This window comes from Corvus brachyrhynchos, unplaced genomic scaffold (assembly GCF_000691975.1).
Source record: "Corvus brachyrhynchos isolate BGI_N302 unplaced genomic scaffold, ASM69197v1 scaffold115, whole genome shotgun sequence".
NCBI lineage: Eukaryota > Metazoa > Chordata > Aves > Passeriformes > Corvidae > Corvus > Corvus brachyrhynchos.
This window is the reverse complement of record NW_008239553.1, coordinates 16705307-16723213: the sequence shown is the minus strand read 5'-3', so window position 1 is coordinate 16723213 and position 17907 is coordinate 16705307. Positions and strand designations below refer to the sequence as shown.

At 37.3% G+C, this 17907-nt stretch overlaps 1 protein-coding gene across 3 annotated transcripts in view; it reads right to left on the bottom strand.

The window, feature by feature from the left end:
• Nucleotides 1-9348: 9348 nt before the first annotated feature.
• The window catches only part of ZNF770 (zinc finger protein 770), an 18605-nt gene continuing 10046 nt past the window's right edge, over nucleotides 9349-17907 (bottom strand). For 2 of the 3 annotated variants that reach the window (XM_017741787.1, XM_017741789.1), the window contains one exon: nucleotides 9349-13353. In XM_017741787.1, coding sequence (XP_017597276.1) covers nucleotides 11019-13214 — 2196 coding nt within the window. In that variant the 5' untranslated portion in view covers nucleotides 13215-13353 and the 3' untranslated portion in view covers nucleotides 9349-11018. Of the gene's footprint in view, nucleotides 13354-17888 lie in introns of all 3 variants that reach the window. The other variant, XM_017741788.1, reaches the window with a different exon arrangement.

Genomic DNA, 17907 nt, shown 5'->3' with positions numbered 1-17907 from the left:
TCAGTGTTGAAAGGCTGAGGGAAGAAGTGACGGAGGCTGTCAGCGCAGGGGTTGCTGCCACATTCAGCCTTCCAACGCCCAGTAAATCCGCTTAGGAGGACTCCTTCTGTTTTATGTATCACTTAGGGTAGAGCTTTCTGTCCATCTAACGTGGAAAAAACCACGCTCTCTGTAACATCAAACAGTTGCCACCGAGACCCGAGCGTGGGTGAGTGCTCTGTCCGATTCACAGGCCCGTAATTAAGGCCATTTACTTAAGAGTTAGACTAGATGATCCTTATGGGTTGCTTCCAACTCAGAATACTCTGTGAATCTCTTGAAATGTGTGGAGGAAAGGCAAAGGTACAATGGAAAAATTGTATGCTCAAGGAAGTCAACAGTTTGGTAATGCTTTAGAATGGTTTGCAATTAACTTTCTATTTGCTAAACAGATTAATTAAGGAGGAAATTAACAGACTCCCTGGGGAAGTTACTGTGCTTTGTTTCTGGGCTCATTATCCAGCACCTGCCACTTGAGTACTTTAAACTTCCAGGCAGGTCCCATTGAAGTCTGTTTGAAGATGACCTCCTTTGTTTTGATATCAAGGTGATCTCCATTTCATTTCTTCAAGCAGAGGTTAAACTAAATATTCTTTTTGAAGTTGAATTAGAATGTACAATGGGAATGGGAAAAGTAATGACAGTACCTTGAATAGGATCAGACAATGGCTGCATTCAAATAAATATGCCTACTGCATGCCTTTACTTTAGAAGATCCAGAAAGATGAAAACTAGTAAAATGAAAAAGTTACAAAAGTACCAGTAGCAAATTTTGTAAATAAAAAGGATTGAAATTGAAGCCATAAAATAGTGATAAAAAAAGGAAAAAGGAATGTAAGTTCATTACCTATAAATATAGGCGGAAAATAGGAAAGCTGCTGAAACTGGCTTTCAGATGGAAGCCAGAAGTTTGATTTGTGTTACAATGGGACGATTAGGAGAGGCAAATGCAAATTTTTTGTAAAAAAATTTGGAAGTTTTCTAGAACAGCCTTGCAAGGCTAACCTAAACCACCTGCTTATGATGCATCAACAGGCCTGTGTCAAAACCCACAAATTTCCATATGTTATCAAAGCTATGAAACCTCAAGGAAGACTCCCCATTAGCTAACTTTTGGCATTTGTGTGTCCCAGTGAGGAGGTCAGTTGTCTTAAATCTCACTACGGTCAATGTGGCAACAGAGGTCCTTCCAAAGGGCAAATCAGAACTAATCTAAGTGCTCTCATTCTCTGAAGGAGTTTCTGATACCAGAAACTAATATTAGATGCCTAATGTTAGGCAATATGATCACATCCCTCAGTGAAAATGTCAAATAAAGTGATAAAGATCCCCTTCCTATAAATAATATCTTAATTTTTTCTCTGTACAGGGTATTGTTTATTTAGAGAGTGCTGGGACAGTAGGACTACAAATGAGTAGCAAAAGTATAAATTAGTGTTTTGGAAAAATACATTACTTTCATCCTCAAGAGAAGGGGAACCTTTAAAGAACTGTGGTGAGACCAAGCATAATGACACCCAGTGTTGTACCTTTGTCGCCATCTGTGAATCTCACCCCAGCTCACAACTGTCTATTAAGACTGGTCTCTTGAATGCCTATATGCTCAGTTTCCCCCAGGGTGGAGGCACATCTGACACTTTCCACTCCAAACTCCTTTGTAATTGAGGAGAAATAAAACCCTGTACCCCATCATCCCGGCAGCCTTCTCTGAAGTTCTCCATCTTTCTATACTCATTGGTTTAACATGTCAAGAAAATCAAATACTCCTTTCAAAAACCTGTTAATTCATTCATGAAGACATGTATTATTTAAAAGCCACATATTTGAGTAGATGCAGTTTTCAAGACTATTATTCATTTCTAGGCTGCATACAGTCCTGGTCAATTTATATTCTATGCTGCTTTCTTGCTTAATTAGTTCCTCTTGTTTTGGATGCTTTCCCTTCTGTATTGTTGTAACCAGGAAAAATATGCTTTTCTCCTTTTCTTTGTAAACTGTGTAAGCCAAGGTCATCAGTAAGCTGGCCATTGCTTTTATTTCAATTATACTCTCCTGAGCCCAGTTCCACTAGAACAGGAAGTACCTAGTGATAATCAGCAGGGGTTGATTCTATGTTGTCTATTTTCTACCTTTTAGATTATTTCTGTGTAGAGTCACGGAAAATACTAATTCCTAGAAATGAAAACTCCAGACAATTCATAGATAAAGATTTCCAACATTGATTGATTTTGTTTGTCACTACATACTTCTAATAAAAAAATTTTGACTGCTCATTTTTGACTGCTTCTCTTTCACACAGAGATTTAGCCTTCAGCTTTTTAGACATAAATAACCCCTGCACTGAGATGCAGACTCTGTATGGATATCATCTTGCACCTTTGTAAACTCTGGTGGGAAAGTTTTGTTCCAAAGCAGGTAAAAAATACCAGCACTGAACTCAGGGTGCAAAATGGCATTATCTTACCCATGCTAGTCATCAAATTCTTCCAAACTTATGAATAGGCATCTTGTCTGTTGGACAACTGACTTTTCTCCTCCAAGCAAGCATTGTGCTGGGACAGATGTTTTCCCATGTGCCTCAGCCTGGTCGCTGCAGTGACTATTCCTGGCTCTTTGATCTGGGGTGTTAGGGTGGCTCTACTGTCACCTGTCCTGGTGGCCAGGGGAGCAGAACAAACGTTCCCCTGACATAAGATGGAATTGAAGATATCAAAACCTGCTTTCCAGGGTGGAGACTCTGTTCCCTCATAGCTGAGGGCATGCTAACACTACTCTCATAAAACAGAAAAGCAGCTCACTGACAGACAGCATTGTACTGCTCCATGCTCTCCCATCCAGGGGTTGTTTTACTGCTGCTCCATCTGTACAGTGTCAAGCTAGACATAAAGTTCCAGTGCATGACCAATGCTGTTGAGTCTTTGGCCTCAACTGCTTCTTGATAGAGACACTGGGACCTGAGAGATAAGAGATACTTCTTCCTTCCCAAATCATTGACTGTGTCTGTACTTCCCCTTTCAACAGTAGTTTTTTCTCCTTTGTGCATGTACTGGATACCCTTAGTGTTTCTTGGCCCTTGCATTACATAACTTAGAGGCCAAGGGAAATCTACATTCCCTTTTCCAAAGCGAGCCATGATTGTTCTGACAGCCACGTTCTGTATGCAGAAAGTCAAAGCCAGCTAAGTTTTGATGGCTGAAATGTGCTTTCTTTGTGCGCAACTTCACATATTGAGGTGGTTCAGGTGTTTTTAATAGAACTATACTTCTCAGGATAGAGGTCAAAATATCTGGGGTGCATCTCACTGCTGTATGGCAATGTTTTACCTGGCCTAATATCATTACATTATACTACATGTGCACCCTTAGCTTCGGGGAAACACCTACCTGCACGCTGCACACCTTAATGTAAGGCAGATGAATCTCAGCCTGAGTGACACTAAGCCATATGTTGGGTACGCTTTCTGTGAAGCAAGCCTGTAAAGCTTTGGAGAACACATCACTTTAAAATCAGCTTTTGTCTTAGTTTATTGACTTCTGCACATACACATGCGATTTTTCAAGAGGCATCCCTCTGAAAAGCTTTGAAACCGAAATCTCCACATATGAGAATTACAAGTGTCATCATGTATATATACCAACTTGCACACACAGGTTTTCTTCTAACCAAAGGAAGAAAGTGACTATGAATATGCAATATTTTGAAATATTTCTTGCAAAGTTACATGAAATAAGTTTTTGAAAGGGATGAGGGGATGAATGCCATATAAATAGAATAATATGTACATTAAGCAAAGAAGATCTGAAATCTCCGTGTCTCTTACCTCTTGAAATTATAGAAGAAATATATTGATTTAAACCCGCTTTCAGGTAAATAAAATTTGGAAAAGCTTCTCAAAAAAGATTAGAGCAATCCTTTAACATGTAAAAAACTTAGGCACAATGACAGGGGGATATTGCTGTGGTTATAACTCATCCTTCATAGCAGTTAATATTCATATAAACTAAATGTTCAGTCTGTTCATTACAGCTTTAATTCAATCATGTCACGTTGGTTTTACTATTTTGTTTATGTGCATTCTTCTAGTCCAAGACTTTTGTCACTGTGTTCATCTCATTAAATATGTGTACTTCCACTCAGTAAATATGGGTACTTTCAAAAATGATGCCTTGGTTTAGTAACAGATGCTTCTTAAAATATTTAGAATTTTAAAGTGTAAAGAAGCCATCAGTAGCATTCTGATTTGTGTGTAAATATTTATTTAGCACACATTCTGGCCAATGTACTGCCCTTGATTTTTGTGCAGAAGTTACAGTAACTTCAATGGATATTCTGAGCTCATGACTAGAGGAAAATATGGTTAATTCAGCAACCCAGCTGCTTTTATATCCCAGAATAGCAAGCAGTGCCTCTAGTGAAGGAGATGGTAAAATAGGAGACTTTGTGTCATTCTTAGCTTTCTGTTGCTGGGCTCACATTTGGGTAACAGCTCAAGTTAGACCAGACTCTGGACTATTCTAATTCTCTTCAGAGACTTTTAGCTAGGTTTCTGCCAGCTGAGGCAGAACAGTGATAAGAAGTTGAGACCAGTGGTCAGAAAGGCTCTAGCAATATTTGCTAAAAATCCCACGAGAGGCTTTTATGTGATGAAGTTTCTATGTGGAAAAAATGAATATGAAATAAATCTGTTTCATGGAGGAATTTCATCACTGAAATGATATTTTAAGGCAAATAATTTCCTTTCTGCAAGTGTTGGCATGAGAAGTGCTATAGAAATTTGGGTCTATTGCAGCATCATTGTAAAAGTACATTTTTGATCACATCTCTTTCCTCACAATAAAGAAAAAAAATACAGAATGCAGACGAAACTGTAACGTATCTGATATGCAGCAATAAACTCAAGGAATTCTAAGATGCTGAGAGCTAGCTCCAGTCTCCTAAAGCTTTCATCCTTGCTTTTCTCTAGATTTTCTAGGTTTTTGCTAGACATTTCCATTAGCATGTCAGGGTTTTAAAGGAGTATAAAATGGCAATAAAACAGAACACCTACTAAAACCAGCAACTTCACATCAGTGTAATACCAAAAAATAATGTTTTGACTTTTAATAATTCCTTTTACTGACAAAACCCTTCTACTGTAATATAAATGACAATATTACTCAGCAAATCACTTTAGCTTATTAGCAAACAGACATTTTTCTTCTGCTAATTGCATTAGCATCAGACACATTATTCAGTATCAGAGGGAACTCCTCTGGAGCTATTCTCACCACCCAAGTACCTGCTATTTTTTAGACCCAAAGTATAAAATACAAGATCTAGTACACTACAGCAAACAAGGTTTCCAAGATACTAATCCAAGGTTGCTCTCAGTGTCATGAAAAAATCTTAACATTTTTTAATCTTAAAAATTATCCTCAAATTGGCTGCTACACTTGAGGTGTCTAGATAGTTTAGCAGATTTCTACTTCATTTAGTAGGACTGTATTGTCACTAACAGGAATCTCTCTACTGTGTTTTCAGGATCATCTTAGAACAAAATAATAGAAATTGAGGAAATCATCTGATTTTCTGTAGTTCAGCAAGCTACTTCTGTAAACACATACTAGGGATTAAAACTCAAAAAAATGCACAGATAAAATAATGCCACTTTGCATCCAGATAGTGTTCTTCTTCATGCCAATAGGATTTGAGTGCAGTGCATTAGCAGTACAAAGGGGAGACACCATGCATTGCTGGCTTCTTTAGTTTAGGAACAGTCTTTTACTATTTTACATAGCAGTGGCCACATAATTCTGTTTCCCCTTCTTCACTATGTCAGCAAGGTACATTCCAATGCCACAGGCAAAGCTGGACAGTCACCATATCCATGTGTTCTTAGTACCCTACACACCCAAATGACTTCGAGTGGAGAATGACAGGCCATGGTCTGTCTACATCATCTCCAGTCAGCTTCTCACATCTTCCTGCACTCACATCCTCAGGCACTACTTCACATGCCATGACAGCACATGAGCAACAACCAGCTCCATGACTCTTGGACTAGAAGTCACAGATGGGGTTTCACAGATCCATACCGATTGGCACCAGGGACACTGGAAGGACTCCAGTGAAGAGGAAAAATTTCAGCCACATATCCAATCATGTCAAGTGTGTAACAGTCAAGCCACACATTAGGATATCATGGGAGCAGTCAGGAACTGGAATGGCAGAGAACAGAAGTAAAACAGCATTCAGAGACCCACGATAACTCAGCATAGACATAATGACACTTTCATGTTAAAACAATAGTTTCTGAACAAGGAGATATCAATTAATTTATGAGTGATTTTGTTGTCATAAGACTGATTTCTCCTTCACTTGCATGGACTTTGAAGATTCACTTTTTTAACAGATGCTAAAAAAAATGCAGTTTAAAAGCTTCTTGACAGAACTAGTCATTATATGAAAAAATACAACTTATTTTCTTAACCTGGAGAAAGAACATTATGGGAGAGCACAGAAAAGTCACTTCTGTAATTTCAATTTTCCTTATGATAACTGCCTCTCAGACACATCTCATCCACAGCCATCAGACCATAAAACCAGGCTATTAAGTTAAAACTTACACTTTAAAGATCCACAAAACCTTGTGTTAGGAATATGAACCATTACCACTTTAGTTATTTAGGAGGTCTGGGAATTTTCAACATCATTACAAGATGGACCGAATCCATAGTCTTTATTGATTTAAGAGTCATCCAACTGTACTTAGGTAAGTGTTGCTCAAATGAGCTACTATTGAGAGATTATGACTTTTGGAGTTTTACATTTATACTAGGAGGCAGCCAGGAAAACTAAACATTAGATCCAGCATCTCAGTTTGAAGCCTAAGGTGTCATTAACTCCAATTAAGTTTCTTTTTTCTCTCTCCCATTTGCCTCACTAATTTTTCTTGTTGGCTCTGGGTGTGTGAGAGCAGACCACAGCTGAGTGAGAAACCCAGCATACAGTGAAAAGTAGTTACAGTGATTAAACAGTTTTTCTGTGGTTTATTATTGCTTTTTTTCCCTTCTGATTTTTTCTGTGGCCATATAAAGGAATATTTATATATGTATGTTTTGACTTTCTGCAAACCTTGTGTAGGGGTACAGCTGCCACCCACACACACCTCAGGCCACACTATGATCTCAGAAATGCTCCTCGGGCCTCGGCCTTGGCGAGCAGCACAGGGGCTGAGCTCCTCTTGAGCTTATCAGAAACACTGTCTCTTCCCAGGAACTTACGTTGTCTAACAAGCTCCTGTTTTTTTAATGAACAGCCTTGGAACCTTATTTTTCTTGCCTGCATAGCAATGCAAGTGGAACAATTTTTTGTTACCAAACTTTCAAAGAAAGTTACTGAGCTGAATTGCATCCAGGATGGAAAATAACTATGACTGAAGTCAACTCTCTAGCAACCCTAGAAACAGCAGTCCTAAGTAAGACCCTTGGAGCTCTCCTGAACCACAGTGGGCTTCAACCAGCACTCGCCCTTGGAGTGGGACGGCTCTCAGCTGCTGAGCTCTCAGGCTTGCTATACTCTGAGGACTGCGCTGCACACTGCTTGCTGCCAGAGCCTGGGCTGATACCCCCACTCCTCAAGGCTCAGCTCTTTGCCCATTGAGAAGATGCAATGGCATCTGGCATGAGAACTTCACTGAACTTGAAGGAAGTTTTTCACCAGTATGTACCTTGAACATACTCCTTTAGGTCTCTGTGTGCGTGCGAGTGTGAATATACTACAGCAAATATACTATGAATGCTACTCTTCGATTCTTAAGTATGTTAAATTTGTGAGTTACTGTAGTGCTATATAAATTCTATAGAATCTTTGGTAAATTGTTTAAATTAAGTGCTGCTAAGTGCTGTTACTTTAGGCCTAAACTGTTGGTCAAATCTGGGGCTAAGCTTGGCAAGGGTCTCTCCTCTGAACCTTGTGACTCAGTGGGAGGGTCCCCCTCATTTCTTTTATCCTTACCCTTTCCCACCCTTACCCCTTTTCCATCACCAGCCTCCACAGAGATCATTTTAGGTTGATTTTAGTTATAGATTGATGTATTTTAGATTTTAGTTTGATTTTTGTCTGTGTGCTTTAACCACCTAATAAGTAGTAGAGTGAACGTTGCCAACAGTTTGTTGTGCTTTCACTTTTACATTAAACCTGCTTTTGACAATACCTTTGCCAGTGATTCTTTGAGCCACCTAAAACACTCATTTGTGACACGCTGCAATGATAGTGCAGCACAAATATTTTAAAGGTATCCATAGCCACATCTTCTAGACAGAAAATGGATGATGTGATCAGTTAGTACTGCAGTTGCATAATTTGTCCTCAAAAAAATCCCTTTTACCTTTTTCTGCTTGTTTTAAAATATTTGACCCTTCTTCTATTCCACATAGAACAACCTCAGTGCTAAACCCATGCTATTGGAGAAGTTCTCCTCAGCAGGAGCTCATTGTTAACACAAGAGGACCCACTGCTTTCCTCTGCAGAATATGCTTTGGTTCTGCACAGTCTCAAAAAACCCCACTACTTCAGTACTATCAGATTGTAAGTATTAGCCATCAGTTCATTCTAACAAAACCACAGGCAATGTTTCTGCCACCAAAGATACTTAAAAGATTGATGGCTTGAACTTGCCTTGAAGCATTATGGAAAATGACTGACATACTAATGAACAACAAAAAATGTTATTGTGAATACAGAAAAAACTGTTCTAACTCAAATTCTCAAAGATACTTGAAGAATTTTACAGTTAACTGCAAGACACAGGATTTCAACCTCAGGTTTTTTTCTCTCCTGACTCTTAGAAACCATTTAACCCCTTTCTAGCTAGCTTATGTAATAATTCCCCTAAAATCATGAATTTATACTGACACAAAACTTTTTATGATGGGATGGAGAGCCAGATAGACATTGTGGCTCTGAAATCCAAGCCCAAAGACTTCATTACTTTCCAAATTAATCAGACAGTAACACTTCCTGCAAATGTCTATTCATCCCTCAAAAATATCTTTTTGTATTATATTCCCTTCATTTTACTAAAATTGGTATTTTCAAAACATGAAAATTTTGTTCTCTAAACAAAACTTCTCATTGCATTTTTAAATTACTAACTCCTTAAGAAAGATGTTATTATCTTTAAACATATTTATATTTTATAACAAAATCTGAAACCAAACCTATTGTTCTAACATTTAAAGTTAGTTATTTTGATTCACAGTCTTTTCTACATAATGGATGTTATATAGTTTCAAAACTCTGGTTTTCACATAAAACACACAATGAAAGTACAATATAAATAAAATAGTTTATTACAGGTATTTTAAAAGAGCTCTACAATATGCTTTCAAAACATTTTATACAGCATTTTGTCTTTCAATATGAAACAATCCACATAGGGAGAAAAAAATCTCAATATATAACTAAAGTCATTATTAATGTACTGAATTTGTCTGTCATACAAAAAGCATAGTAACTACAGACTTGTTTCCAAGTATTTTTGCTGGTTTTATTCTTGCTGAAAATGGAAAAGAATAACATGTATGAAAATAATTTTGCCCTTCACTTCATGAATTCATGAATATGAATTCACCAAGTACTACAAAGTTCATGCCACTTCAAAAATAAAAAAAATCAACCCTCATTTTACTTAAATAAATATGGATCTATTTAAATACTGAAAACAATGTCATGTATCTTACAGATATGTTAATTTAGAAATAAGATTAAGAACTTCCGGTTTCAACTATTCAAAAGTTGCATAACAAAGGAAGTATCCTAAAAGGTAGTTTCTTCAGAGGAAAAAAAGAAGAAACAAACTTCATTCTTGTTCGTAATGTATGAAGCTGCACTGCACTTACACTTCTGGCCAGCTCCATTGGCACAATGGGCAAAACTGTCTACTTACCAGGAAGTGTAACTACAGATTCTATTAATACAAAATCAGAATTACTTAATTTCAGCTAAAAGTAATTTTCAGTCTCTTTAATGTAATGAGAACACGACTTCCTGACAAAACTGCTCATCTGAGTTATTATCACATCTTAGAGAACATTTCTTTTACTGGTTCACTATGTATGCTAGAAGGAAAGGAGACTGAACAGATAGTAAGCCCATTTGTAATGTTAATGCTAATTTCTTGTCTTCTTTTCTTACACAAAAATAGCTCAGTGAAGTATGAATTGGCCAAAAATGCTAGAGAAGGCAAGGGATTTATAAGGAAGTGGAGTTAATGAAGTGGTAACATGGATTAATTGATTATAAATCCAATATTCTAGCATTGTCTCCATGTATTTTATATAAAAAGGGAAATGATCTAATTCCTCATGTATAGCTCTCCAAGCACATTACAAAGAAGTTATTTTTCCCTATCCTATAGAAAATAGAACGTTCTATAATGTCACATCAACATTCTTCTCATTAAACTTTCTCCCCTTTTTCTGCTCTCTTCTTTTTTTGTGTCTTTTATCTAAAAATAACCTTTTTTTTTTTTAAAGTACAGGATAAATACAGCAAGTGTCCTTTGCTTGCAACATATGGGGAGCCAGAAGAAACTAAAAGGACTTTTTCCTTATTCTCAAAATTACCTTTTTGTCTTTACTTTTCTGATAGTTATCACTGAACACAAAATACTATATGGGAAAAGGTAAAACTTTTAAACTATCTTATTTGTGGAACTCTGCAGATTGCTGCAACACTATTGATACAATACAAATGCATATTTATAAACTAATTTAGCCAAAGCGAATGCAAAGAGTGTATTTGTGGGCTTGCTGCATTTTTAAAAAACAGCTCAACAGTAGTATCTCAAAAATTGTATCAAGTAGACAGTTCTGAAGACAGTAAATTAACTTCACCACGTCATCTCTGTAACAGGAAATATGATCCCCTTCGGTTAATTGTTTGGCCTAAGGGAAGTCTTTTATAATTACGCAACCAAAAAATTTAAAAATATGGTTTCATAGGACATTATCCAGTTTTGATAAAACTAATACATTCTCTGCTTGTTCCTCAGTGGAACTAAACTTTAAGCTCTCTTTAAAGTGAGTAAGGTGGTGTCTTTTCAAATGTGGGGCCTGTCTGAATTTTCTTCCACAAACTAAACATTCAAATGGCTTCTGTCCAGCATGCATTAGGTGATGTCTTTCAAGCTTAGAAGGAGATTTGAAAGTTTTAAAGCAGATACTGCATTGATACAATTTGTTAACAACTTCACTTTTTTCAGTACCTTCAGAAAAATCATGCCAATAGCTGTAACAGCTTTGCTCCGTTTCCAACAATTTACTGCACAAATATGGCTGTGGGTTTCTACTGCTGGTGTCAAGAGCAAAGTCCCCTGACTCGATTTCAACTTTGATTTCAGCTGCTTGGTTTGACTGAATCAGCTCAAATTCTTGAAAGCCAGATGCCTGTGAAGGTGTTTGAGAGTAACCTGAATAACCCACAGGCTGAGAAGACTTAAATGCAGTGTTATCTCCCTGATGATTGAAAAGTTTGTTCAGGTTTTCAAATTCTACCTGGCAAACGGGGCTTTTACAGGGTCTCTTTTCAGTATGGGTGAGCTGATGTCTTTTTAAGTGAGCTGACTGTCTAAATGTCTTCCCACAAACATTACAGCCAAAGGGCTTTTGTCCTGTGTGTATAAGATAATGTCTTTGAAGTTTGGATGAAGATGGAAAAATTTTTTCACATCTGTCACATTTACACACTTTGTGTCTGTTATGTATATTTTTAGCAGAAACTGTTAAAGCACAGTGAAGTACTTCTGGTTTATCAAAGAAACTATCATTTGATGAACCATAAAAAGCATCATCTTTATTATCCAGTGAATCATCGACGTTTAACATGCTTTCACCAGGAAGCACACCTTTTAAATTACTGCCCAAGTCAGGAGGTTGTGGGTACTCTTGCCAAGATAATGGCACAGCAAACGTTCTTTTCATCTGATTACAAACTGACTTGTGCATGTCATGCCTGCTCTGGCAATCCTTGGACGGTTTAGTGGACACATGCTGATCACAACGCTGATCTCTAGGTGCAACCAGGTCAGGACTTCTAACGTGACCTGATTTTATTTTTTTTCTGTCACCCAGAGAAAAATCTGTTGCCTTTCCTCCAGTATGCTTCAGTTTCATCAGGGTCTTATTTTTCCTGTTGACTGTGTGTCTGCATGCTGTTGTACCATTATTTGAACTTCTGCTGTCTCTTGAATAACAACATTTGTGCAACTTTAGAACATGCTCTGTTTCAAAACACTGCTCACATGCTGGGCACTGAAAGGGTACAATATAAATTGAGTGCACATCATGTGGGTCATTCTCCTGTGACTTGTGTGTGTCAGCATTCTCAAAACTATCCCTCTTTCCTTCCAACAGGTTGTGTGGTCTGGGATATTTAAGAGCCTTTGCTTTGCATACAATATTGTGGAAAGTCTTATTTCTGGCATGGAGCTGTTTATGCTTCATGAGTTTGCTCTGTATTTTAAATCCCTTTTGACAAAAACAGCACTGAAAAGGCCTTTCTTCTGTGTGTGTGAGCTGATGAATTTTCAAGTGTGTTGACTGTCTGAAAGATTTGCCACATGAAGAACACTTAAAAGGTTTCTGGCCAGTGTGAATAAGGATGTGTCTTTCTAGCTTGGATCTTGATGGAAATGTCTTGTTACATGATCCACAAGTGTGAGTTTTCTTCTTTCTCCTTCTGGCACCATGTAGGTGATCTGACTTGAGACACTGATGCAGCATCCATCTCTCTTCAGTTGTAAAAGGTTTCCAGCACACAGAACAATGAAATGTGCCACAAGCAGCCCTGTCTTCCTCAGAATTCACATAGGTTTCTGCTTCCTTTGTATCACTCTCATAATTTTCATTATGAAGCTGCTGATGCTTTAAGAAAGTGATTACATTTCTGAAGTTTCTGTAACAAACAATACACTTAAAAGGCAGATTATGGGTTAACTGATGCCTCTCCAGGTGGACTAGCTGCCTAAATGTTTTATTGCATACATGACATTCAAATGGCTTTTGACCAGTATGTATGAGATAATGCCTAGCTAATTTTGACGGAGTTTCGAACTGTTTATAGCACATGTCACAAATATACGGCTTTTTCTTGGGTATCTTGACAGCTGTTACACAATGCTGAACTTTTAACATTTTTAAAGGGCAATTACACCTCGCCTACTCTTAATTTCTTCAGATAGGTATTTCAAGTGAAATTGAGTGCACACTAAGATGGAAAGCTGTAGAAGCAGCAAATTTTCTTAGGAGAGAGATTCTTAAATTCCACAGGTCCCTAAAATAAGAAAGAAGAGTATTATTTAGCCTATATTAATAAATAATTGCCTAAGTTTGCCTCTTGTTTTCTACATAAGATACCAAAAGTATCTAGATTAGCATACTCTTGATTTAATTTAGCTTAAAATACTTTCCTTGTAACAGAGTAATCACTAGTTATATGATGCAGAAAAACTAGATTACTTTCCAGAAGAAAAACAAGTTTAAGTCATCTGTGCTATAAATGCATGTTCTTCCAAATACACAGTTCAGCTACATTATATTCATTAAAAAAAACTTCAAGAACTTATTGTAATAAATGTCTTCCCTACAGCAGTAATTCTAACTCCCAAATATAATATTTATGAAGATGGGAGAAAAGAGAAGAACTAAGATTTCTTGCGCTTCAGAAATACGTTAAATGAATGCAGTGTTAGTAAGAAGAAAAACACTTAGCTTCAGTATATTCTTAAATTTACTATTCACGTTTCTGCATCTTATCAACTGTATCTAGCAGTATAATCAATTTTGATTTCTCTCAAAATGGCAAATGCTGGAGCCAGTCAGCAAAAGCAACACACTAGTCATAAACTATAACCATAACAAAGACAACTCCTAGAACATGAAAAAAACAGAGGTTATGTTCGCTAACTCATTATAAAGCTAGAATATCAGGGTTGTGATACCTAACCATGCATATACTGGGACATCATCATGAATACCAAGGTAGTTATCATAATTAATCATCATTATTGTTTCAGTCTAAACCAAAACAATTAAATTATTTTCTTTGAATTTTCGACTGATGGAACACAATTGGGAAAGCTACTGTGTCTCAGCTCAATGACTTACAAACAAAAAAAAATAATTTGCAAGCTCCTGACTGTATGACAAGTTATTAAAATATTCATAGGAACTGCTAGAAACTACCCCAACCAAACATTTCGCCCAAGCCTTCCACTGTGAGGCCAACCCACATCTAGACAGCCTCCAAAGTGGTCTTAAAAACTTCCAGTGAGGATGTTCCTTAACCTCACCAGGGCTCCTGCTTCAGTGTGTCACCTTCTCATGAAGATTTTCCTTGCACTCAGCTGAGCCTTTCTTTACTACAAAGTTACTGTCAGTGCTCCCTGTCACAACTTCAGGTATTCAAAGTCTGCTTTCTCCCCTTTTGTTTCAAAAATACGAAAATTCTGGGGTTTTCTAAGTATTGCTTTTAATTCCACAAGAAAGAAAGAAAGAAAAAAAAAAAGATTGGTGTTTTTAATAATCTCTGGACTACTTTCAATTGATCACTTCATTCCTAAATTGCAGCATCTAAGATTAAGTATTCCAGTCCACAAGCATAGTACAAACAACAGAATAAAAACACCTCTACAATATTACCAATATAAAAGAAAACAGATGAAGGGAGCAAACTTTAAAGCAAGAGCGTAACAGCACTTGTGAGCTGTAGCATCAAACTACCACAAATTATAGTTAGTAGAAATGTCTTGTCCATCTCAAAGTTATTACAAGTTACATATTCATTCAATGTACCAGCAGAATAAAAAATTAAATTCTTCAGTGTCTCCAAAACCTGTCGCTACACAAAGTTAGTCCTTATTTTAAAAAAATTTCAGAAATCTATTCAAAGTAATTGCAAAGAATAAAAGCCTACTGCAATTTAAAGCACGTTACAATGAGATTCAAGAACCATGCACAAAGGCTGAAAATATATGGTGAATCAAGGTTTTTCTTAAGCTTAATGGAAAGAAAACCTGGTCATTGAGGTAGAATTGTTCCACCCCTAACAGATATGTTCCTATATAACTGTGGGCTTTAATAAGGAACATATGGATGTCCACCTTAGATGTGATTGTCACTACACTAAGGAGTTCCTTAATCTCACTGCAACACTTCAAGATAGATAAAGCAGTTGAGAAAGTAAACTTTTCCTTTCCTGTTCTCTTTTCCTGTAGAATTTTAGCAGTTACACAGTTTCAGTCTTCTTCTGAAGATGCAAGAAAACACAACACTTTTAGGAGACCCCCTTTTCCTCCCAGTTCTTGTCACATCATGCAAAAGCTGGGAGTTTAGAGAGAGTAAGTGTGTGACACCAAATGCTTTCTAGTTTGTGCTACCATGAAGCTAAAGACAGGCAGGCTGAGAAAAGGAGAAAAGATTCTCTGCTGTGCTGAGTTTCTGTGCAGCTCAAGGCAGCCTCCATTAGCAGGGAAAGAAAACCTCCTGAGGAAGAACTGTAAAGAGTGATGAATTTCCGTTAACATACTGTCATACAGATCTAATTTACACACCAGGAAAATGCTCAAACACTACAGTGACATGCAAAGAAAAAAAGTCAAGTCCAAAGTAAGAGACAGCTGTGGCATATTACACAAGGGATTTTGTATTTAGCTTATAAATTTTTTAAAATTCTATCTGGTGAATGAGGAAAATGCTCTGTAGTACAAGGTGTCAAAAGCAGAGTAGAGCTTCTTGCTGTGATCTTCTTGCCCTGTGAAGGACTGAAGGCTCAGATAAGCTAAACTAAGGGGATGCAAGGGAAGGAGAAAGGAGCCAAGATGGGCATTACTGTGTGGCCCAAATATATTTTCAAATCCTATTTACTAAGGACAGGCTTCCCCACATCTATTTCAGGGTGCTCTGTGCTTTGGACAGCTAAGGAATAAACATGCTGCTGCTAAAGATCAAACAGCAAAAGACAAGCTTGGAATATTGCTTCCTGCTAGCCTTGAAAGTACACAGGCTTGTCCTAATTAAGAGTTAGAAAATGTACCTCCCTATGTGATAAGGATTTAGTTTATGGCAAAGGTCCAATTTAATATTAAACTGACACTACTTTTCATCTTGGCTGCAAGGTCATGCAGAAAATATAATCAAGAAGTTATGTAGGCCATTGAAAGTTCAGAGAGGACCCTCCTAAGTAACTGTTTCCTTAATATTACAGATGGCAGCAAGCTGCAACAAAATGAAAACATGATGGAAGAAAATTCTGAATTCTAATCTGGTCTTAACTAATCAGAAAAGTTTGCACTGTGGTGTTTTGGGTTTTTAAAACAAAACAAACAAAAAGCTCCAACAAAAAAGCAAACAACCAACCAGGAAGGGCACTTTAATAAGGATAAAAGCAAGATCTTCAATTTAGGACAGAATAATCAACTGGAAGGGGATATTTTACTAGGTTATAGTGCAGAAAAGACCTAGAGTCTAAGTTGGAACAGAAGGTAAATATGCCAAAGGCTACCACCCATACCAGGATGGGTGAACAGATGTAAAGCTTTGAGAGGACATAAATCATCCTTATTACTTACTTACTACTGTTTAGAACTCAGCTGGAGTAGTCTATCCAGTTTTAAATATTTCCCTTCAAATCGAGTCAAACATATGAACTGATTGGAATGAATTAATTCAGAGAAGAGAATCAAGAATGATCTGAGCTTAAATGCAAAATATAGAAAAAAATATTAAAGTAACTGGGAATATTTAAGTTAAAAAAGAGGAGATGCAATTTAAAAAAATAACACACATACCCCCTGCAAAACAAAGCAGAAGAATCACTTTTAAGGAAAACAGAAATAAGCTGTTCCCCAAACCATTTACTGTTGTGAATGAAACTGGCTTCAAATTACAGTAGAAAGAATTCAAGTGTATTATTGTCCTTACAGCTGCAAAGTGTTTCTTAATGAGCATACAAGTAAGTTATGTAGGGGGATTGCTCTGCCTACATCAAAGGTCTCCAAAGAAGGTTGTACAAACACTTCTCAAATTCCCACACCCATACAGCTGACCCTATACAAGATAATATATTCCTGCTTGTTTTTTGGTGACTCGTTATTGTAATTCAAAACAGGTCATTTAGGAATTCAAAAGTCAATATATTTCAAAATTTACCAGGCAGGATTCTTCTGCATTATTGTATCTTCAAATCCTTGAGGCATGCTAATGCTTATAATTTCCCAGAAACAATTATATAAGGAAACAAATTATAATAATAGATGTGTGAAGAAACATAAGGTGCCTCCGGTAACACTAATGACACAATAAGAAAGTGAAAATCTAGCTACTTATTTATGAAACATAGCATGCCAGAGAGAGAGGAACCTGAATACCAAGACAAACATGTTGCCTGCTGGATTTCCTCACCAGCTCTCCCGAGAGAAAAGTTTAGATTGCTACAATGGGGGAACAAATCACACCAGAAATGGAACCTTCACTCGCCAGTTATGCAGAAATCAACATCAGGCATTACGGCTCCTCAAAGCTAACACTCTTCATTCTCCTCTGTTTTCCTTGTAATTTTCCTATACACTTCCTGAAGCAAACCGAAGTGAAAGATGTATGATGGTGAAGCACGGTTGGTTTAAGAACAAACCTACGTTCTGCTTCAGGGGCCTGAGACCTCTGGGACTGACACCAACACTTCCCCAACACGACACACGTAAATGCAGTTAGAAACCTAAAATCAGGTGGCGAGGCGGCCCTCACGGACAGCAGACTGCGCACAAACACACACATATATACACTCATACACATATACACACATATACACACCCCCCGGGGCGGCTCTCCC